We start from the raw sequence: 22,946 nt of genomic DNA on the forward strand, positions 1-22,946 counted from the left end.
AGTGGCACAGTCTCGGCTCACTGCAACCTCCGCCTCCCGGGTTCAAGTGATTCTCCTGCCTCAGCTTCCCGAGTAGCTGGGACTACTGTGTTTAGTCACTCAAACTCAGAGCCCAGGGGAGAAGGACACCGCACGCCATGCAGGGCCACACAGGGCTTGCCCTTGGGAATGGCGCTTGGGAGCCGGGTGAACTGGCAGAGGCAGCTCTGTAGTGAAAGAGAGTGAGGTGACCTTTGGTTCCTGCAGGAGGATGTGATGAGCTTGTTTGAATCATTTCACAGGGTGGCAGGAGTGAAACGGATAGATTGAGGACTGCGTGGTATGCAGCTGGTTCGGCCGATGGGGAACTAGCTGGGTGGGAAGCCAGCCCTGCTGGTGATGTATCTGGTGACAGCAGGGGATCTCATGGGATCTAAAGTGGCCCCTTCTGACTAGGTGGCATTGATACCATGGGAAAATTGGGGGCAGGAGGAAGCGTTTTCAGGCAGAGGGGTCTGAAGGTAATCCATTCCTTGCTCTAGGAATGGATTAGAAGGTGGGAACTTTCTTTTTCTCCTTTGTACAGATAAAGAAATTCAGGCACAGAATGTAGAAGTAACCTGACCACAGTCCTATAGCCAGGAGGCAGGATTTGAATACAGAGGTATCCCCACATCGTGGTCCAAAAACCACCAACATGGGGCACTTAAAAAGCATTTCAACCAAGCTGAGTAGGGCAGGGGTGCATCCCTGAGGAAGGGGTGCATGTGCGCATTGGTGGAAGGCTGGTCAGGGAGCAGGTGGAGGGAGGTGGAGTGGAGCGGGGCCTCCTGAAGGCAGCGGAGGATTGAAGCTGGGTCCATGAGCACTCGTCCAGCTGGGGTCAGGTCCCACTGGGTATGCAGATGGCAAGTGCTACTGGGTGTGCGGTGGCTCTACGGTCCCTGGATAGGGAGCACGTGGAATTGTTAAGATTCGAGTAAGTGGAGGCGGGGCGCAGTGGCTCACGCCTGTAATCCCAGCACTTTGGGAGGCTGAGGTGGGCGGATCACCTGAGGTTGGGAGTTTGAGACCAGCCTGACTAACGTGGAGAAACCCCATCTCTACTGAAAATACAAAATTAGCCGGGCGTGGTGGCGCGTGCCTGTCATCCCAGATACCCGGGAGGCTGAGGCAGGGGACTCGCTTGAACCCGCTAGGCGGACGTTGCCGTGAGCGGAAATCACACCATTGCACTCCAGCCTGGGCAACAAGAGCGAAACTTTGTCTCAAAAAAAAAAAAAATCCCCAGAAAACAAAAAGACTCAAGTAAATAGAACCGATGCAGTGGCTCACCCTGTAATCCCAGCACTCTGGGAGGCTGAGGTGGGAAGATCATTTGAGCCCAGGAGTTCAAGACCAGCCTCTGCAACATAGCGATGCATGGCTGTAGTCCCATGCATGCAGCCTCCCATTACTCCGGAGGCTGAGGCGGGAGGATTGCTTGAGCCCAGGAGGTCAAGGCTGCAGTGAGCTATGATTGTGCCACTGCGCTCCAGCCTGGGCAACAGAGTGAGACCCTGTCTCAGAAAAAAAAAAAAAAAAAAAGAGTGAGTGGAGAAGAGAGGTGGCTAGTGTAACATGGCCAGTTTCCATGGCGACGTGTGGGGAGGGCTGAAGGCGGGAATGGGGGATTAAGGCAGTATTGTTAAGTAGTCCTGATCAGAAGAGTTTTGATTTCATTCTTTAGGGAATACGCAGCCTTTGAAGATTTTAAAGCAGGAGTGTAACATGAGTAAAATAGTTCTTTTTTGTTTGTTTTATTAAAAGAGTGCTTAAGCAATCTGGGCGTTAGATAAATGGAGACGGGAGAGGCTGGTGGAGAGTCTGAGGCTTGGAGCCAGGGTAACAGCTGTGGGAATTGGAGGGAGGATTCTGAAGGGAGGATTAGCAAGCCTTGGTGGGTGATCGACTGACTGAAACCTGAGAAGGGACACATCCGTGATTCTAAGGTGTTAGGAATATGGGAGAATGGAGGCTCTGCCAAAGGAGGAGGGAGGACATGGCGCTGTTCTTACCCAGGAAGGGACCTGGCTTTGGGGCAAGTTGATGGATGCAGGATTAGGCTCCTGGATTTTGTGGTGTTGGTGACACATTGGAGTTTGAAAGTCTGAGCAGGCACTTAGGAAAAAACTGGGGAAGGGTCAAGGCCATTTGGAAGAGAGGGATGAATTGAGAAAGCAGAGCGAGGGGAAGCATAGAGGGCCATGAGCCATAACATTCGCATTTACAGGAGCTGGAAAGGGGAGATCGTCAGAGACTCTCTATTCTCTTGACAGCCCTCCTGTGAGGTGGATTGGATAAGTATTGGGAAAGTATTAACTCTCTACAGATGAGGTCGTGAGTCTCAGAGAGATCAAGGGATTGCCCCAAGTTTACTCAGTGAGAGACGGCAGGAGAGACTGTGACCTTGTGTGTGTGACACCCAGCCCAAGACTCTTCTCCTTATGTCTTTGTTGCCTTTTTTTTTTTTTTTTTTTGCAGGAACTAAGTGGCTCTTCCATGGCCCCCATCATGACCACAGTGCAATCTAAAACCGCCCCGCCCACATTTAACAGGACCAATAAATTCACAGCTGGCTTCCAGAATATCGTCGATGCATATGGCGTCGGCAGCTACCGGGAGATAAACCCAGGTAAAGATCTGGTAAATTGCACAACTGGGCAGCTTGAAAGTGGAAACTGGGTAAGATGTACCCCTGAGTGACTGAGGAGGTGAACTTGTTAAAACTGTGAGGCTTGGGGCTAGGTTTGTAGCTGTGGGAATCCGAGGAAGAAGTAGGATAGTAGGGGCAAGTAGAAGGTTTCCTAAATCCTGCTCGGTTTCCTAATACCCTGGGGTGTTGTCTATAAATGCTGATTGGTGAAAGAGTTGTTTTGTCTCACCTGTTTGCCCTTCAACCACAACCTCATCAGGCAGCTGAAGTCAGCGATTGTTTCCTTCACCAGTTCAATGAGGGCCTTATCTTGGCAGCTTCACTGTTGTAGCTATTGTGTGGGAAAGACACAAACACACAGAACTTAGAAGACTCGATTCTTGGTGTCCTAAGCTGTGGGATCTTGCAAGCTTGGTTAATAAAATAAAGGGCATAGTGGCTCACATCTGTAATCCCAGCACTCTGGGAGACTGAGGCAGTGGATCATTTGAGGTCAGGAGTTCGAGACCAGCCTGACCAACATGGCAAAACCCTGTTTCTACTAAACATACAAAAATTAGCAGGGCACAGTGGCAGGCACCTGTAATCCCAGCCATTCAGGAGGATGAGGCAGGAGAATCACTTGAACCCAGGAGGCGGCGGTTGCAGTGAGCCGAGATCATGCCACTGTACTCCAGCCTGGGCAACAGAGTGAGACCCTGTCTCAAAAAATAGATAAAAGGGTGGACTAGATGCCCTTTATCCAAGCAGTGCATGGCGCTGTTCTTCTCTAGCCTGAGACCCAGTCTAATTTGTGACCTGTAATGCAGGAGCCTCCTGGGTTGAGGCTCCCTGCGAGCAAACTGCTGGTGGTGTGTGGTGCATGTGAATGGTGGAGAAACAGGCAAAAGATGGGCGTGGAGAAGAGGGTAAAAAGCACCTACAAAGAGAAAACTGATCTTAAGTTCCGTCAAACTTGACGAATTTTTTTGACTTTGTAATTTTTTTTTTTTTTGAGACCGAGGTTCGCTCTGTTGCCCAGGTTGGAGTGCAATGGCATGATCTTGGCTCACTGCAACCTCAGCCTCCCGGGTTCAAGTGATTCTCTTGCCTCAGCCTCCCGAGTAGCTGGGATTACAGGCATGTGCCACCACGCCTGGCTAATTGTTTTATATTTTTAGTAGAGATGGGGTTTCTCCATGTTGGCCAGGCTGGCCTCGAACTCCTGACCTCAGGTGATCCACCTGCCTCGGCCTTCCAAAGTGCTGGGATTATAGGCGTGAGCCACTGTGCCTTGCAAGACTTTGTGATTTTTGACAAGTCATTTAGCCTCTCTACGCCTCAGCACATCTGTAGAGTGGGGACTAAGTTTACCTACTCATGGACTGGGCATGGTGGCTCATGCCTGTAATCCCAACATTTTGGGAGGCTGAGGTAGGAGGATTACTTTGAGCCCAGGAGGTGGAGGTTGTAGTGAGCCATGATCGTGCCACCGCACTCCAGTCTGGGTGACAGAGTGAGACCCTGTCTCAAAAAAAAATTTAAAAAGAATGCCTAGAAACTGATGTGCTCATTTATATGGCAGCTAAGCAAGTGTCAGGGTCGGGAGGGTGAGAAAAGACAAGCCGAAAGTCTTAAGGAAACCAGTGTGCAGATTGTGCAGCTGTGGCAGGGAACCTGCGCTGGGGCCTCAGATGTTGTGCGTCTCCCCTCCACAGCCCCCTACACCATTATCACTTTCCCCTTCCTGTTCGCTGTGATGTTTGGAGACTGTGGTCACGGAACTGTGATGCTCCTGGCTGCGCTTTGGATGGTTCTGAATGAGAGACGCTTGCTCTCCCAGAAGACAGACAATGAGGTGAGTGAGTATCCCTTGACTGTCTTGCCACATTTGTTTTCAGAATAGGAAAATCTGTACGTGGTTTTCACCATAGAAATAACACGTCTTTATGAAAAATAAGGGAAAGAAAGAAAGTAAAAAAGAGCCAAAATTAACCTAAAACTTCTGGCCAAAGATAATTCCTTTGGAAGATTTGGTGCTGTTCCTTTCGGCATTTTTGGGTTTTTGTTCATGACTTGATAACACATCAGTTTTTCATTATGTATGTTTTCTAACTCTGATTTTTTTCTCTGATTATAAAAGCAATATAGCCAAGGGTGGTGGCTCACACTTGTAATCTCAGTACTTTGGAAGGCTGGGTTGGGGTGGGGGGGCAGATCACGAGGTCAGGAGTTCAAGACCAGCCTGACCAACATGGTGAAACCCCGTCTCTACTAAAAAACACACCCAAAAAATAGGTGGGCGTGATGGCCCATGCCTGTAATCCTAGCTACTCAGGAGGCTGAGGCAGGAGAATCACTTGAACCCGGGAGGCAGAGGTTGCAGTGAGCCGAGATTGTGCCATTGCTCTCCAGCCTGGGTGACAGAGCAAGACTTCATCTCGAAAAACAAACAAACAAACAAACAAGCAAAAAACCCAGCAATTCATAATCATTGTAAAAATTAGAAAAATGCAACCATCTAGTGACAAAGAGAAAAATCACAGTGAGTGTTTTTTGATATCTTTCCATTTCTTTTCTTGCTTATACACCAATTTTTCAAAAACTGGCATCAAGTAGTGCACAGTATTTGTATTGATTTTACTTAAAATATCATGAGTACTTGTTCCTGGCAGAGCAGCCTGGGACCAGGGTTATTTTGAACACTGAGAAACCCTGCCTGTCGTTTGCCCACTCTTAGCTTCAAGTTTCTCCGCCTTTCACGAGGTCCCTTCGCAGAGTGCTGTGAAGGCTGGGACAACTCAAGAGAGTGCATTGGTTCACAGTTTATTAGGTGGGCGGGCGCAGTGGCTTATGCCTGTAATCCCAGCACTTTGGGAGGCCACGGTGGGTGGGTCATTTGAGATCAGGAGTTCGAGGCCAACCTGGCCAACATGGTGAAGCCCCATCTCTGTTAAAAATACAAAAATTAGCCAGGCGTAGTGGTAGGTACTGGTAGTCCCAGCTACTTAGGAGGTCGAGGCAGGAGAATCTCTTGAATCCGAAAAGTGGAGGTTGCAGTGAGCCGAGATCTCGCCATTGCAGTCCAGCCTGGCTGACAGAGCGAGACTCCGTCTCAAAAAAAAAAAGTTCAACAGTTAATGGAAGTTAATCACTTTAAGTTCATGGTAATACATTTTAAAAAGGGGAAACATGCTGTAGCTATGCTCTGATTGTAACAATATCTGCAGGCCAGGCACCGTGACTCATGCCTGTTAATCCCAGCACTTTGGGAGACTAAGGTGGGCCGATCACCTGAGGGCAGGAGTTTGAGACCGCCCTTACCAACATGGTGAAATCCCATCTCTACTAAAAATACAAAAATTAGCCAGGCATGGTGGCGGGCACCTGTAGTTTCTGCTACTCAGGAAGCTGAGGCTGGAGAATCACTTGAACCCAGGAGGTGGAGGTTGCAGTGAGCCGAGATCATGCCACTGCACTCTAGCCTGGGTGACAGAGCAAGATTCTGTCTCAAAAAAAAAAAAAAAAAAAAAAAAAAAGAATATCTGCAATGTTTGATTACAGGTTGAATTAATTATAGCTAGGTTATCGATGTCGAGGTTAGAGGGCAGAATCCACCTGTGACCAATGTAGTTTTCCATGCCAAGTTTAACAGATGTAGTTTTCTATGGTAAACATTTTGAGTTTCAGAGTTACCCTTCAGCACTGCTTGGAATGATTGACACACATCATTCAGTATTATGAGAAAGCACTTTATGCTTCTCAGCAGACATAGACAGACAGAGACTCAACTTTACAGTGACAAGACACAAAATGAGTATAGATCTGACTTGTCATAAATGTAGCAACCGTGAGAGGCCAGTTCAGTGCGTGTCTCCTGGAAGCACTTGAAGCAAAGCCGCCTACTTTCAGGTCCCTCCCGAAGCAGATGAGGCCGAGCTTGCACTTAGTTTATTTTCTGATGCAGGCGCAATGGAAGGAGCTGAGGCTTATATGTTTTTATTTTTTTGAGATGGAGTCTCACTCTGTCACCCAGGCTGGAGTGCAGTGGGACGATCTCAGCTCACTGCAACCTCTGCCTCCCGGGTTCAAGTGATTCTCCTGCCTCAGTCTTCCAAGTAACTAGAACTAATGTGCACACCACCACGTCTGGCTAATTTTTAGTAGAAACGGGATTTCACCATGTTGGCCAGGCTGGTCTCAAACTCCTGACCTCAGGTGATCTGCCTGCCTCAGCCTCCCAATGTCCAAAGTATTGGGATTACAGGTATAAGCCACCACGCCTGGACTTTTTAATTTTTTGAGACAAAGTCTTGCTCTGTCACCCAGGCTGGGGTGCAGTGGTACAATCTCGGCTCACTGCAGCCTCCACCTCCCAAAATCAAGTGATTCTTCTGCCTCAGCCTCCCGAGTAGCTGAGATTACAGGCCTGCACCACCACACCTGGCAAATTTTCGCCTATATGGTTTTTATTTCCACAATAACAAATACCAGTCTAGGACTTTTTGGTGTACCTATATGTTCCAAAAACCAGGATGCTGTGTTCTTCCCGTGTGGATGATTGATGTTTGCTGTGTCATGTGACCCACCCCAAGGGTGCCTGTGCCGGCGAAGCTGGAAACATCCTCCGGGGTCTGGTTCAGAGCCCACTGACAATCATCCTCTCTGTCTCTCTGAGGCCAGATTTGGAACACCTTCTTCCACGGGCGCTATCTGATTCTCCTGATGGGCATCTTCTCCATCTACACGGGCCTGATCTACAATGACTGCTTCTCCAAGTCCCTGAACATCTTCGGCTCTTCTTGGAGTGTCCAGCCCATGTTCAGAAACGCCACCTGGAAGTGAGTTGATGGACAGAGACGGCACACTCGCTGGCCAGCCAGGTGGCCTCAGTGGCTGTTTTCATGGTAGGGAGAGTCTACCCCAGCTCAATTCAGAGGTGCACTTGAAAATTCAACAAATAGGCCAGGCGCGGTGGCTCACGCCTGTAATCACAGCACTTTGGGAGATCGAGGCAGTTGGATCACTTGAGGTCAGGAGTTTGAGACCAGCCTGGCCATCATGGTGAAACCCATCTTCACTAAAAATATAAAAATTAGCTAGGTGTGGTGTGGGGGGGGAGCCTGGAATCCCAGCTACTCAGGAGGCTGAGGCAGGAGAATGACTTGAACCTGGGAGGCAGAGCTTGCAGTGAGCTGAGATTGTGCCACTGCACGCCAGCCTGGGCAACAGAGTGAGACTCCATCTCCAAAATAAATAAATAAAAGAAAAAAATTAATTAGCCAAGTATGTTGGCCTGTAGTGCTAGCTACCTGGGAGGCTGAGGTAAGAGGATGGCTTGGGCCCAGGAGGTCAAGACCGTGTGAGCTACGATCACACCATTGCACTCCAGCCTGGGCAGCACAGCAAGATGCTGTCTCAAACAAAAGCAAATGAGAGGGTGGGTATGGTGGCTCACGTCTGTAATCCCAGCACTTTGGGAGGCTGAGGCGGGAGCATCACTTGAGGTCAGGAGTTCAAGACCACTCTGGCTAACATGGTGAAACCCTGTGTCTACTAAAAATACAAAAATTAGCCAGGCATGATGGTGCGTGCCTATAATCCCAGCTACTCAGGAGGCTGAGGCATGAGAATCACTTGAACCCAGGAGGTGGAGGTTGCAGTGAGCCAAGATTGCACCCTTGCACTTCACTTCTGAGCAACAGAGCAAGACTCTGTCTCAAAAACAAAAAAAAATGCAAATGAGGAAAGGGTTGGTTTCGCAATGCTGTCTCCCTGTATTTGTCCTGTGGCTGGCAGAGTGGGAGGTTGGGGACTGTAGGATGGAGAGGCCTGGAAGCTTTCTAGATCCCCGAGGTCCACACTTCCCCTGTGTATTCCACGGTGATTTTATACAGTTCGGCAGACGTGCAGTCTTTAGAATGGAAGCACAACCTTTCAGGAATGGAGACTTGTAGGGGAGGGAGGAAGATTTTAGAGTTTGAGAGATAGGCCAATTTAATGAACTGGGGGGAACAGGGGACTCTGGAGGATAGGGGACTGTGAAGTGAACAAATAGAAATCGCGCCGGCCTTGTGATTTTGGGGGCAATCTTAGGTTATGGGCATAACATACCCAAGAGTCCCATAGTAGCGTGAGGGCTAATTTGTGAAACCTACATGTCATTGGTGATATTTCCTAACATGTGTCTCTGCCCGGCTTCTTTGGGTCAGCTTAAGATTTCCTTGCCTCATTCTGGAACTTCGGTTTGAACAGATAAGAAAAGACGAGCAAAAGAGAAGGCTGAGCTGGGTAGACTGTTCACAATCTCTTTGCCCGTTCTTCCTCCCCCAAGGAAGGAGCCTTACGGGTTTTACTTGCTCACCAAAATCTGTCGTGAACGTCATAAATTGGGGACAGAAGAAACAATCTGTTTCATCCAAGAGTTTTTCAGTTAGAAAAGATTCAATCCTGGGTTGTTGGGTGTTTTTTTTTTTTTGAGACAGAGTCTCACTGCAACCTCTGCCTTCCAGGTTCAAGCAGTTCTCCTGCCTCAGCCTCCTGAGCACCTGGGGCTTCAGGTGCATGGGTTTTACTGTGGTGGCCAGATCTCCTGACCTCATGATCCACCTGCCTCGGCCTCCCAAAGGGCTGGGATTGCAGGTGTCAGCCACTGTGCCCAGCCCAATTCTGGTTTTCTTTTGACAGAGCTTTCCTGAGGGCATTTGAGGGGCTTGATGTTGGCACAGAGGCTCCAAGAGACTGTAGCAATCTTCATTGTGGTGCATGGAGATTCTAATTCAGTCCCTTTTCGTTTCTCTGCTAGGCCTAAGTTCCCTGAAGTAGAGATGGGATTCCCCACCTTAAATAAACACAGAAAAATAAAGGATAAAACGTTTTCCAGAATGACATACAGACAGCTCTGTGTGTTTTTTATTTTGTTTTGTTTTGCTTTTTTTGCTTTGCAATTAGTATTCTAAAGAGATGCCCAAAAGAACAGAACAAAACTTCCATAAATGTAAAAACAAATTAAGTTGAGCACAGTGGCTCACACCTGTAATCCCAGAACTTTGGGAGGACAAAGTGGGAGGATTGCTTGAACCCAGGAGTTCAAGACCAGCCTGGGCAATATAGGGACGCCCTGTCTGTCTATATAAAATTGAAAAAAAAAAAAAAAAAATAGCTGGGCTCAGTAGCACGTGCCTGTGGTTCCAGCTACTCGGGAGGCTGAGGCAGGAAGATCATTTGAGCCTGGGAGGTTGAGGGTGCGATGAGCCACGATGGCACCACTGTACTCCAGGAAGGGCAATACAGCAAGACCCTGTCTCAAACAAACAAACACATACATTCTTATACTTAGTTCTGCTCTTTAGATTTAAAGTCATAAGTATAGAGATGAGTTTTATTTTTTATTTTTATTTTTTATTTTGAGATGGAGTCCATTCTGTGGCCCAGGCTGGAGTGCAGTGGTGTAATCTTGGCTCACTACAACCTCAGCCTCCTGGGTTCTCGCAGTTCTCCTGTCTCAGCCTGCCAAGTAGCTGGGATTACAGGTGTGTGCCACCACGCCCAACTAATTTTTGTATTTTTAGTAGAGACAGGGTTTCACTATGTTGGCCAGGCTGGTCTTGAACTCCTGGCCTCAGGTGATCCACCCGCCTTGGTGTCCCAAAGTGTTCGGCTTACAGGTGTGAGCTACCGCGCCTGGCTGAGATGGGTTTTGAAACATGTTAAATCTGCATAATTTCACCAGACTACCAACATGAAATTCCATTTCCCCTGGAGTGTGACTGTGAAAGGCCCAGGTTAACTGTCTTGTTATCATTCTGCAGACATGGGTATGAATGTTGTTTTTTTGTTTTGGTTATGTTTTTTTTAGACAGAGTTTTGCTCTGTTGCCTGGGCTGGAGTGCAATGACACAATCTTGGCTCATGCAACCTTCACCTCCCGGGTTCAAACAATTCTCCTGCCTCAGCCTCCCAAGTAGCTAGGATTACAGGCATGTACCACCACACCCAGCCAATTTTGTATTTTTAGTAGAGACAGGGTTTTTCCATGTTGGTCAGGCTGGTCTCAAACTCCCGACCTCAAGTGATCCACCTGCCTCGGTCTCCCAAAGTGCTGGGATTACAGGCGTGAACCACCGTCCCTGGCTAATATGAATGTTGTTCTCTTCTGCACCTGCAAATGACTTCTTCCCCAATTCAGGACTCTTTGGTCTTGAATTGGAGCAATGCTCAGGCACATGTGAAAGGTCAGTAGTATAAGAAAGAACCTCATTATCAGTGTGGCAGAAGAAAATGACAGCTGAAGTACACAGTGAGCTGATTCTGGTCACCAGCTGCAACCTGGGTTTTGAGCCTGCTTCCTTGATGGTTGAAAGGCCACCGAAAACATTCCTGCAGTCACCGGAGTTGGGCATATTGACTCAGCGAGAGAGAAGGTGCAGCGTTGGGACAACCATCTCTGTTAGGAGGGCGTTGGAAAGAGCTTAGAGCATTTGGCCTGTGTTAGGATGCAGGGATGCTGGGTCGTTTTTGTGATTTGTACCGTGTCCTTCTTTCTGCCTGTATCAGGGTGTGATTGTGGAATGATCTTGTTTTTTCTTGCTCTGTTGGAGTCGCCAGGTGCCCTTGTCCGATGGTGGTGTTCTGTGAAGCTGTTTATGCTCAGCAGGAGACACGATGGCTTAGCCGTGGGTGCCAGGCCAGTTCCCTCCTGTCTGGGGTGACTTTTCTCTTTGTGAATACACAAACACTTCTCTGCTGTGGAAATCCAGCCGTCTGCTCTGACACATGCCATTAGGACGGGGGTCGTGACTGGGAGAGTGAGTCATAGTCAGCTGCTGCCACCATATATGGAAGGCCAGGACAGTAGGGCCAGGCTTCCTGATTCCCTCAGCTGCTACCTAAGGCCCCCAGTGCCTCGCTGCGGAAGGGAAGGAATGTATTTCATTTTTTTTTTTTTTTTTTTTGAGACAGAGTTTTGCTCTAAAGGGATCTGCCCTCATCGACCTCCCAAAGAGCTGCAATTACAGGAGTGAGCCACTGCGCCCAGCTGAGGGACTGTATTTCTAGGCAGCCTGGCAAGACTGTCTGCTATCTGTTCTTCATCATTTCATTCTTTTTAAAATTCTATTTTATTTATTTTATTTTTTGGAGATGGAGTCTCACTGTGTCACCCAGGCTAGAGTGCACTGGTGCGATCTCAGCTCACTGCAACCTCCACCTCCTGGTTTCAAGTGATTCTCCTGCCACAGCCTCCCGAGTAGCTGGGATTACAGGCATGTGCCACTGTGTCCAGCTAATTTTTGTATTTTTAGTAGAGACAGGGTTTTGCCATGTTGGCCAGGCTGGTCTCGAACTCCTGACCTCAAGTGATCCACCCACTTCAGCCTCCCAAAGTGCTGGGATTATAGGCGTGAGCCGCCACACCAGGCCTGTTCTTCATCATTTCAAATGCTCATTCCTTGGGCCCTTCCACAGATGTAGGCTATTAAAAAAAAAAAAAATTAACTCAATATTCTCATCCCCTTAAGGCTTGCAAAGGTAGAGAGTAAGAAATTTCTGGGCCGGGCGCAGTGGCTCACACCTGTAATCCCAGCACTTTGGGAGGCTGAGGTGGGTGGATCACTTGAAGTCAGGAGTTCAAGACCAGCCTGACCACCAACATGGTGAACCACATCTCTATTAAAAACACAAAAATTAGCCGGATGTGGTGGTGCATGCCTGTAATCCCAGCTACTCAGTAGGCTGAGGCAGGAAAATTGCTTGAACCTGGGGTGCGAGGTGGGGGGCACGGGGCAGAGGTTGCTGTGAGCCGAGATCACGCCATTGCACTGCAGCCTGAGGAATAAGAGCGAAACTCCATCTCAAAAAAAAAAAAAAAGAAATTTCTTCCCATTCACATGCATGCTTCTGGGTGAAAAGGGACACAGATTTAAAGACAGTCTATGGGCTACATGTTTTTAGAGGTAAGTTTCATAGCAGTTGAGGTGTGTGTGTAAAACACCACTCTATCCTTCAGAAACAGCCTCCATGTTCCCCGGGGAGACTTCCCAAGCATGTCCGTGGGCTGGGGTTTCTTTCCTTCATGCTCCTAGAATCCCTGCCTTCTACCTTATTTCTGATGTGATATGAGTCCTGATTTCCCTTCCTTTTCCTTTCTCTTTCCCTTTTCCCTCCTCTCCCTTCTCTCCCTTCTCCCTCTTTTTTTTCCTTTCAACAGAGTCTCACTCTGTTGCCCAGGCTGGAGTGCAGTGGTGCGATCATGGCTGATTGCAGCCTTGACCTCCCGGGCTCAAGCAATCCTCCCGCCTCAGCCTCCCAGGTAGCTGGAATGAAGGGCATGTGCCACCACACCTTGCTGGTCTGGAACTCCTGGGCTTAAGGGATCCTCCCGCCTCAGCCTCCCAAACTGCTGGGATTATGAGTGTAAACCATTGTTCCCGGCCCTGATTTTCTTTACTGTAGCACATCAGGCTGAGATCTCTTTGGAAACTCAGGCTGTGAACTCCTTAGGGGCCAGATGGTAATTTCTGTCTCCTGAGTGCTTAGTACAATACTTGATGCATAGAAGATATTGAATCAACCAAATTGATGAGTTGCATCAGTAGTGGGGCTTTGATGGGCTAGTTCGTGACTGGTGGTTCTATAGCATTTTTTTCTGCGTCTGGCTGCTCATTGTTTTTCTCCCTTTCTCTCTCTAAAGTACTCATGCAATGGAGGAAAATCCGTATCTGCAGCTGGACCCAGCCATACCAGGAGTGTATTCTGGAAATCCATACCCATTTGGAATTGATCCGGTAATAACATCGTCTTGGGTTAAATATTTACTGTGTCAACTGTCTTGTGGAAGAGACCTCTGGATAGCGAAGAGAAGGCCAGCAAAGCCTGTCAAATCAACAAACTTGTGTTGAGTTAAAATAACTTTTGCTGAGGTTTTTGTGACACACAGAGCCAGATTCAAATAAATATTCTATCTGCACCCTCTACCCGGCCCCATTTTCCATGCAGTTCCCCAAACATCTGCCTCTTTCTCCATCAGTTACATCCCTGGTGGTTAATAATTGCTTCTTTAAAAGGCACTTGATTGCCTAGGAAGTATGCATATTAGATAAGCTATTTAGCATCCTAATCAAGTTCAAGTTCCCTGCTTGATGTTTTCTTGCAGTGGGAAATATTTCCCTTTTTTCTAAAAAAGTGTAGATTTGCTTTTATGTTTGTTTTGTTTTATTTTTGAGACGAAGTCTCATACTGTCGCCCAGGCTGGAGTGCAATGGTATGATCTCAGTTCACTGCAACCTCCGCCTCCCGGGTTCAAGCAATTCTCCTGCCTCAGCCTCCCAAGTAGCTGGGACTACAGGTGCCCACCACCACACCCGGCGAATTTTTTGTATTTTTAGTAGAGATGGGGTTTTACCATGTTGGCCAGGCTGGTCTCGATCTCCTGATCTAGTGATCCACCCCGCAAAGTGCTGGGATTATAGGCATGAGCCACTGCACCTCGTCTTGTTTTGTTTTACTGCATAGAATTGACACTTTTTTAAAAAGGGTATTTGCTTCATTTTATTTGTTTGTTTTATATATATCTCAGTCAACTAGATTCGAGCTAAGCAAAATGATACTTCCTCAAAGCCTGTAGATGTAAAGGGGTTTTGAGGAGCCATAACACATGCCCATTCATGTAAAGCCGTTTATTTCTATTGGCGCAGTGCATGCAGCCACCAGGTGGCGGCCTTATGCTCCAAATGAGCATGAACTGAACTAAAACTGAGCTTGGCAAATGTCCGTAAATGTTTCTTCTAAGCTCTCTTCTTTGTAGGAGAGAGCCTGAGACCTCACTTTGTGTTGCTGACAGTTGGGAGTAAATAGTACTAGCCCTAAAATTGGTTCTCCAGTCTCTCTTGTCTTGCAGATCACCTCCTCTTAAGTCTTCCTGGGTCATCCTGCTGTCTCCTGCCACCCCGCCTTTATGAAAACAGAAACTTTGCCAGAGATTTGTTTATACTTGCCACCCAGGCACACTTGCATTCTGTTTTATCAAAAGTGGTAAAGTCCTTGAAGGCTGGTTTGTGAGTTGAAAAGTGTTAAAAACTAATTTGAATTATTTTTGTGGCCTGCAAAACTTTGTTGTGGTCAAAGACATTTCAGGTTTAGTAAGCAGGTGGAGAAGGAATCTAGAGGGGATGATCTTAGGGTCTGGTTGATCTTCCTTTGTTTGGGATCTCATTGCTCCAATGGTCTTGTCTCTCCCCTCCATGGCCCACAGTTAATTCGTCAGCAAATCCTGCCTGTCCATTTCTGCTCCTCAGGCAGCATGGGGCTACAGTATTTCATATTGCAGAGCTGAGTGATCCTGGGTTTCTGCTCTGCATGCAATTTTGTCATCTGCCCACAAGTTAGAAAAGAAAGAAAATACATCAGGGTGAAAGAGAATGTGGGATATTAAAAATAATGAAATTTGTTCCTAGTAACATTTAGAATTTTGAAAAATTCTGGTCTTTCTATTCTGAAATAGTACATATATATGATTAAAAAAATCTATACAACACAAAATATTACATAACGAAGAGCTGGAGTTGGCCTGATGTGATGGCTCACATCTGTAATCCAAGCACTTTGGGAGGCCAAGGCAGGTGGATCACTTGAGGTCAGGAGTTCAAGACCAGGCTGACCAACCCGGTGAAACCTTGCCTCCACCAAAAATACAGAAATTAGCTGGGCACAGTGGCACATGCCAGTAGTCCCAGCTACTTGGGAGGCTGAGGTAGAAGAATTGCTTTAACCCAGGAGGTGGAGGTTGCAGTGAGCCGAGATCATGCCACTGTGCTCCAGCATGGGCAACCAGAGTGAGAGCCCATTTCAAAAAAAGAAAGTAAAAATACCAAAATGAGCCAGGTATGGTGGTATATGCCTGTGATGTCAGCTACACAGGAGGCTGGGGAAGTACTTGAATCTGGCAGGCAGAGGGCGTAGTAAGCTATCGCACCACTGCACTCCAGCCCGGGTGACACAGAGAGGCTCTGTCTCAAAAAAAAAAAAAGCAAAGCAGGAGTTGCCTTTCCTTTCCTGCTTCTCTGGTTCCTATTCCTCAGAGGTAACCACTTTAACAGAACATGTCTGTCTTAGTCCATTTTCATGCTGGTGATCAAGACATCCCCAAGACTGGGTAATTTATAAAGAAAAAGATTGTGGCCGGGCGCGGTGGCTCAAGCCTGTAATCCCAGCACTTTGGGAGGCCGAGGCGGGTGGATCACAAGGTCAAGAGATCGAGACCATCCTGGTCAACATGGTGAAACCCCGTCTCTACTAAAAATACAAAAATTCAGCTGGGCATGGTGGCGCGTGCCTGTAATCCCAGCTACTCAGGAGGCTGAGGCAGGAGAATTGCCTGAACCCAGGAGGCGGAGGTTGCGGTGAGCCGAGATCGCGCCTTTGCACTCCAGCCTGGGTAACAAGAGTGAAACTCTGTCTCAAAAAAAAAAAAAAAAAGATTGTGTAGGGAGGCCACACAATCGTGGTGAAGATGAAAGGCACATCTTACACGGTGGCAGGCAAGAGAGAAAATGAGAACCAAGTGAAAGGGGCTTCCCCTTATAAAATCATCGGCTCTCATGAGACTTATTCACTCCTACAAGAAGAGTATGGGGGAAACCACCCCTGTGATTCAATTATCTCCCACCGGTCCCTCCCGCAACACATGGGAATTATGTCAGCTACAATTCAAGATGAGATTTGGGTGGACACAGCCAAACCATATCAATGTCTGTGCCTATATCAGTACTTGTGTCATATATATATATATATATATATATATGTGTATTAATAAGGGCTTACCTTTTATATAACACAAATTTCTACAGTGCATTCACTGACTGCATTTGGCATCTATCTGTGAATCTAATCACAAAATATTTGGCCTTCATCATAGCTGACCTTAGGTGTTTTTGCAAATTTTACGACAAATGAACATAATAAAATGGTTAAGTCTGAGCTCTTCGCACAGGAATCAGACAGTCTGTGTTTAAATTTTTGCTTTTCTATTTACTTGCTCCGTGAGTTTGAGCATGTTAACATCTCTATGTTTGTTTCCTCACCTATAAAATGCATATAATGACAGCCCTAGGCCAGGTGGGGTGGCTCACACCTGTAATCCCAGCACTTTGGGAGGCTGAGGGGGGCGGATCACCTGCGGTTAGGAGTTCAAGACCAGCCTGGCCAACAGGAGTGAAACCCCGTCTCTACTAAAAATACAAAATTAGCCAGACGTGGTGGCAGGTACCTGTAATCCCAGCTACTCGAGGGCTGAGGCAGGAGAATCGCTTGAACCTGGGAGGCAGATGTTGCAGTGAGCCAAGATTGCGCCATTGCACTCCAGCCTGGGCGACAAGAGTGAAACTCTATCTCAAAATAAATAAATACATTACAGCACTAACTCCCGGGACTGCTCAGCAAAAAAAATTATTTTTACATGTAAACCCCCCAGAGCAGAGTCTGATGCACAAATGTGGTAAATGCTCCTTGAATTTTAGTTACTCTGATGTCATTTCTTCCTAGGTGTGTAAGTAACTTAATCTTCCTGAGGTTATAATAAATTACTTTATCTGTAAAATGACAAGACCTGTATCTCATAGAGTTTTCTGTGGAATTAAATGAGATACACATATCTAAATTGCTTAGTATGTGCCTGGTACTTAACTATTAACATTTTAAAATTTCTTTTTTATTTATTTATTTAGAGATAGGGTCTTGCTCTGTTGCCCAGGCTGTAATACGGTGGCGCGATCATGGCTCACTGCAGCTTCGACCTCCTGGGCTCAGTCTTCCTGCTTCAGCCTCCCAAGCAGCTGGAACTACAGGCACATGCCACTCCTTGCTGGGCTAATTTTTTTTAAAAAGTTTCTGTAGAGGCTGAGCACGTTGGCTCACGCTTGTAATCCCAGCACTTTGAGAGGCTGAGATCACAAGGTCAGGAGTTTGAGACCAGTCTGGCCAATATGGTGAAACCCCTTCTCTACTAAAAATACAAAAAGTTGCCTGGCGTGGTGGTGCACGCCTGTAGTCCCAGCTACTCAGGAGGCTAAGGCAGGAGAATTGCTTGACCCTGAGAGGTGGAGGTTGCAGTGAGCTGAGATCGTGCCACTGCACTCCAGCCTGGGTGACAGAGCAAGACTCTGTCTCCAAAAAAAAAAAAAAAAGTTTTTGTAGAGACAGGGTCTCAGTTTGTAACCAGGCTGGTCTTAAACTCCTGACCTCAAGTGATCTTGCCATCTTAGCGTCCCAAAGTGGTGGGATTACAACGTGAGCCACTGCCCCTGGCCAACATTTTTAATGTGTCAGATTTGGCTGGGTCTAAAGTATCCTAGCAGACCTGCCCTCACTGCCTCCTCAGTGGGTGCCCCTCCGGCCTAGCTCAGGACATTACAAAGGAATAATCAGTGCAAATTAGTGCACGACTGTGTGAGCGTGTGTGTGTGTGTGTATGTGTGTGTGTGTGTGTGTGTGTGTGTGTGGGTGTGTGATGGAGGGAGCAAGATGATTGTGTTTGAGGTTGTGTCTGATTGGATGTTGGCCCCATAACAGAAGCAAAGAAGTTTGGAGGAGGAAGTCATTTAGGAGCAAAGGTGAGAAAGACATTGTACCCTTGTCACCTTTGACATGTCCCAGAGGAAGGCTGAAGACAATTTGGGATGTACCTCAAGTTCAGGCGGGACAGGGGAAGGAGCAAGGACTTGGAACCATTTCCACACAGTGAGAGTGGAGACCATGGGGCTGCTGAGATTTAAATGGAGAAGAGGAATATTAGCAACTCTGGTCATTAGGCAGCATGAGATCCCAACCACCCCACTCCACCCACCTGCCCCCTGCACAACACCCAGTGTGCTTTCTCCTCATGTCAGTATCATCGGTATCATTTGGGGCAGGACAGGTACACACAATCCCCACCTGGCGGTGCTGTTTAAAACGGGCTGTGTAAAAGGCCAGGAACTGCATCTGACCCATCGTGCTTACAGAAATTGGTTACAGGAACGGCTTCTTGAGAAGGGCCTGGGGAAATGCTTTGTAATGTGAAGCACTATAGACTTTCAGAGTAAGAGGTGGTGTTGTTTAAAAGGATTGGATACATCCATGGGCCAGTGATCTTTAGGCCATGATGAAGGAAACTGAGGCAAGTTTGAGATCTTTGCATAATGGTACAGATTATCTTTCCTTTTTTTTTGACCCTGAGTCTTGCTCTGTCGCTTAGGTTGGAATGCAGTGGTGTGATCTCGGCTCACTGCAATCTCCGCCTTCCAGGTTCAAGCGATTCTCCTGCCTCAGCCTCCTGAGTAGCTGGGATTACAGGCATGCGCCACCATGCCCAGCTAATTTTTGTGTTTTTAGTAGAGACGGGGTTTCACCCTGTTGACCAGGCTGGTCTCGAACTCCTGACCTCAACTGATCCATCCGCCTTGGCCTCCCAAATTATCTTTTCACATAGGGTTTTTCTCCCCTGTTTTCCTCCAGCAATTTGAGAATAGCACTAAGGATCCTGTTATTTTTGTCATTAACGTTTCATTTATAAAGGGCTTCATCCTTTTTTCATTTTTGGAGACCAAAATGCATGTATTGAGTGGGACTGAAACATGAAAGTGCCGTTCCCAGAGCGATTTGCTCAGGGAGAGTTTTGCTGTGGGCCTCGACTCCAGTCCAACTTTTAAGACTCTCTCTCATGTGGGTTTTTTTTGTCCCATTTCCCATCCAGATTTGGAACTTGGCTTCAAACAAACTCACATTTTTGAACTCCTATAAAATGAAGATGTCAGTGGTCCTGGGAATCGTCCAGATGGTTTTCGGTGTCATCCTCAGCCTTTTCAATCACATGTGAGTTTCCTAATTCACTCTCTGCCTGTTCTATCTGATCACACTGATGATGAATGGTGACAGAACCACTGGCTTGGGACCTGCATCTCTCTGTGCAAGTTTTCTACCTGTAAGGGGTACTTTCCTGTGCATCTTGGCTTGAGCCAAGACAAGCTGGTTGGCTGGAAATGGCAGCACCTCCGTTTCTCCTGAGCAGAGTCTCTCCAAGGTAAGTGCTTCTCTAGCCCAAGAAATATTTGAGGATTCAAAAAAACACTGGAGGCTGGGCACAGTGGCTCACGCCTGTAGTCCCAGCACTTTGGGAGGCCGACGCGTGGATCACCTGAGGTCAGGAGTCCAAGACCAGCCTGGCCAACATGGTGAAACCTCATCTCTACTAAAAATACAAAAATTAGCCAGATGTGGTGGCGGGCGCCTATAATCCCAGCTACTCGGGAGGCTGAGGCAGGAGATTGGCTTGAACCTGGGAGGCAGAGATTGTAGTGAGCTGAGATCGCACCATTGCATTCCAGCCTGGTTGACGGGGTAAGACCCATCTCAAAAAAAACAAAAGGCCAGGTACAGTGGCTCATGCCTGTAATTCCAGCACTTCAAGAGGCTGAGGCGGGTGGATCAGGAGGTCAAGAGATTGAGACTGTCCTGGCCAACATGGTGAAACCCAGTCTGTACTAAAAATACAAAATTGAGCAGGGATGGTGGCAGGCACCTGTAGTCCCAGCTACTTGGGAGGCTGAGGTAGGAGAATCGCTTGAACTTGGGAGGCAGAGGTTGCAGTGAGTTGAGATCACACCATTGCACTCTAGCCTGGGCGACAGAGTGAGACTCCATCTCAAAAAAAAAAAAAAAAAAAGACTGGAAATCCCACAGCAGCTGGTGTTCTCCCCAACCTGAAAGGCCTTGATTGGTGCTGTCTCCAAGCTCAGATCCCACCAAATGGGCCAAGAGGAATATATGTGAATTTTGGCCATGCTGCCCTCAGGTCCTGCCTTCCACTCGGTCACATTTCTTCCTGCTGGCAGCAGCCTTTCCCTCACTTCTTTGGCTGTTGATATTGCCATGTCTGTTCTTTTCCTTCTATCAAGATCCATCATTGGAAAACATCTTAAGCTTATTTATGCTAAAGGTATAAATGTTTGCAAACAGCTTCAAATGTGCCTTTCACATGTGCCTTTTGTGAACATGGCTGTTGACTTATAGGTGCTGCTGAGATCCCACCTCTATGGAGGTGAGCGGTGGGGGGACACCATGGCGCCATGGAAATGATGAAGTGTTTGGAATCAGAAGTTTAAGTCTTGGTTCCACCTCTTAGTAGCTGCGTGATCATAGAGTCAGTCATTGATTAATGTCTCTGAGATGATAATTTTTACAGAACGGGAATACATACTAAGAATGGGTTAGGCTATTGTGTGTAACAAACAGCCTCCAAATTTCAGTAGCTTAAGACCATGACACATGTCTATCATGGGCCCCCCAAGGCTCTGCTCCTGTCATCTTTGTCAGTTCTCACAGCAGAAGGAGGGGATGAGTTACACATCAATTTCTTTCTTGTTTTTTTTTTGAGATGGAGTCTCGCTCTTGTTGCTCAGGCCAGAGTGCAATGGTGCAATCTTGGCTCACTGCAACCTCTGCTTCCCGGGCTTAAGTGATTCTCCTGCCTCAGTCTCCCGAGTAGCTGGGACTACAGGTGTGCGCCATCATGCCCGGCAAATTTTTGTATTTTTAGGAGAGATGGGGTTTCATCATACTGGCCAGGCTGGTCTTGAACTCCTGACTTCAAGTGATCCACCCGCCTCAGCCTCCCAAACTGCTATGATGATAGGCGTGAGCCACCGCGCCTGACCCAAAAATGCGTTTAATACACTTATCTACCAAACATTATAGCTTAGTCTAGACTACCTTAAAATGTTACCAGAACACTTAAATGAACACACTGCTGGGTGAAATCAACGAACACAAAGCCTGTTTTATAATAGTTGAACATCTCATGTAATTTACTGAATGCTTCACTGAAAATGAAAAACGGAATGGTTGTAGGGGTATCATCGTAAATCATAAGTTGAATTGTGGTAAGTTGGGGACCGTCTGCGCTCGGCTCTGGTGTCGTAGGAGTGCAGCCATAGGCAATACGTAAACGAGTGAACGTGGCTGTGTACCAAGAACATTTTATTTGTGAACACTGAAATGTGACGTTTATGTAATTTTCATGTGTTTCAAAATATTCTTTGGGTTTTTTTTTTTTTTTTTTTTTTTTTTTTTTTTTTTTTTTTTTGAGATGGAGTCTCACTCCGTCACCCAGGCTGGAGTGCAGTGGCACGATCCCGGTTCACTGCAACCTCCACTTCCCAGGTTCAAGCAGTTTTCCTGCCTCGGCCTCCTGAGTGGCTGGGATTGCAGGTGCACGCCACCACAGCTGGCTAATTTTTTTGTATTTTTAGTACAGATGGGTTTTCACCCAGTTGGCCGGGCTGGTCTTGAACTCCTGACCCCGTGATCCACCTGCCTCAGCCTCCCCAAGTGCTGGGATTACAGCTGGAGCCACCGTGCCTGACTTCTTTTGGGTTTTTCACCTCAACAATTTAAGAATATAAAAACCATTCTTAACTTCCAGGCTGTACAGAATCAGGTGTTAGGCTCAATTGGCTTGCGGGTCACAGTTTGCCAAGCCCTATCTTAGAGCATTCTTAGGAAAAAGCTTCCAAGTCCCCCATTCTCTATCCTCTTGCCTTTAAACGTGCCACTGTGAGCTAGGTCTGCATGCGAAGCTGTGGTCAGATCACCACCCTCTCTGTGTGGGCATGACCTTTGCTTTAGATGTTACTTCTAGACTGTGGTTCTCTCTGACCCTTTTGTGCAAAAGCACAGTATTTCCTTTTTGTATTCTTTTCTATGCATCAATCCAGGATTGCTGCTTGCTGGGGGATGTGGGGCTCCGCTGCAAAAAAAAAAAAAAAAAAAAAAAAAGCATTTTGTGCTTTGAGAGAATAATGAAGTCCTAATGTTCCCTTGATATTCTCTCTTGTGTATGTGTGTGTTTTCCACCCCCAGATACTTCAGAAGAACTCTCAACATCATTCTGCAGTTTATCCCTGAGATGATTTTTATCCTGTGTCTGTTTGGATACCTGGTTTTCATGATCATTTTCAAATGGTGCCGCTTTGACGTCCATGTGTCTCAGCATGCCCCCAGCATCCTCATCCACTTCATCAACATGTTTCTGTTTAACTACAGTGACTCTTCTAATGCACCCCTCTACAAATATCAGGTATTCCTGCTTTTTAAAGTCTTCTTTTATTTACTTGATTATGTAAAATTTCTCTCCTACTCTTTTTTTTTTTTTTTTTTTTTCTCAAGACGGAGTCTTGCTCTCACCCTGGCTGGAATGCAGTAGTGCCTTCTTGGTTCTCTGCAACCTCTGCCTCCCGGGTTCAAGCGATTCTCCTGCCTCAGC

At 47.1% G+C, this 22,946-nt stretch overlaps 1 protein-coding gene across 1 annotated transcript in view; it reads left to right on the top strand.

Moving 5' to 3' along the window:
* ATP6V0A4 (ATPase H+ transporting V0 subunit a4) overlaps positions 1–22,946 on the top strand; it is a 70,790-nt gene that overhangs the window by 23,742 nt on the left and 24,102 nt on the right. The window contains exons 11-16 of the mRNA XM_017504282.1: positions 2,503–2,653; positions 4,372–4,511; positions 7,337–7,494; positions 13,344–13,437; positions 19,380–19,498; positions 22,544–22,760. Coding sequence (XP_017359771.1) covers positions 2,503–2,653; positions 4,372–4,511; positions 7,337–7,494; positions 13,344–13,437; positions 19,380–19,498; positions 22,544–22,760 — 879 coding nt within the window. The remainder of the gene's footprint in view (positions 1–2,502; positions 2,654–4,371; positions 4,512–7,336; positions 7,495–13,343; positions 13,438–19,379; positions 19,499–22,543; positions 22,761–22,946) is intronic.

The sequence above is a fragment of the Cebus imitator genome, unplaced genomic scaffold, assembly GCF_001604975.1.
Source record: "Cebus imitator isolate Cc_AM_T3 unplaced genomic scaffold, Cebus_imitator-1.0 Scaffold319, whole genome shotgun sequence".
NCBI classification, from domain to species: Eukaryota; Metazoa; Chordata; class Mammalia; order Primates; family Cebidae; genus Cebus; species Cebus imitator.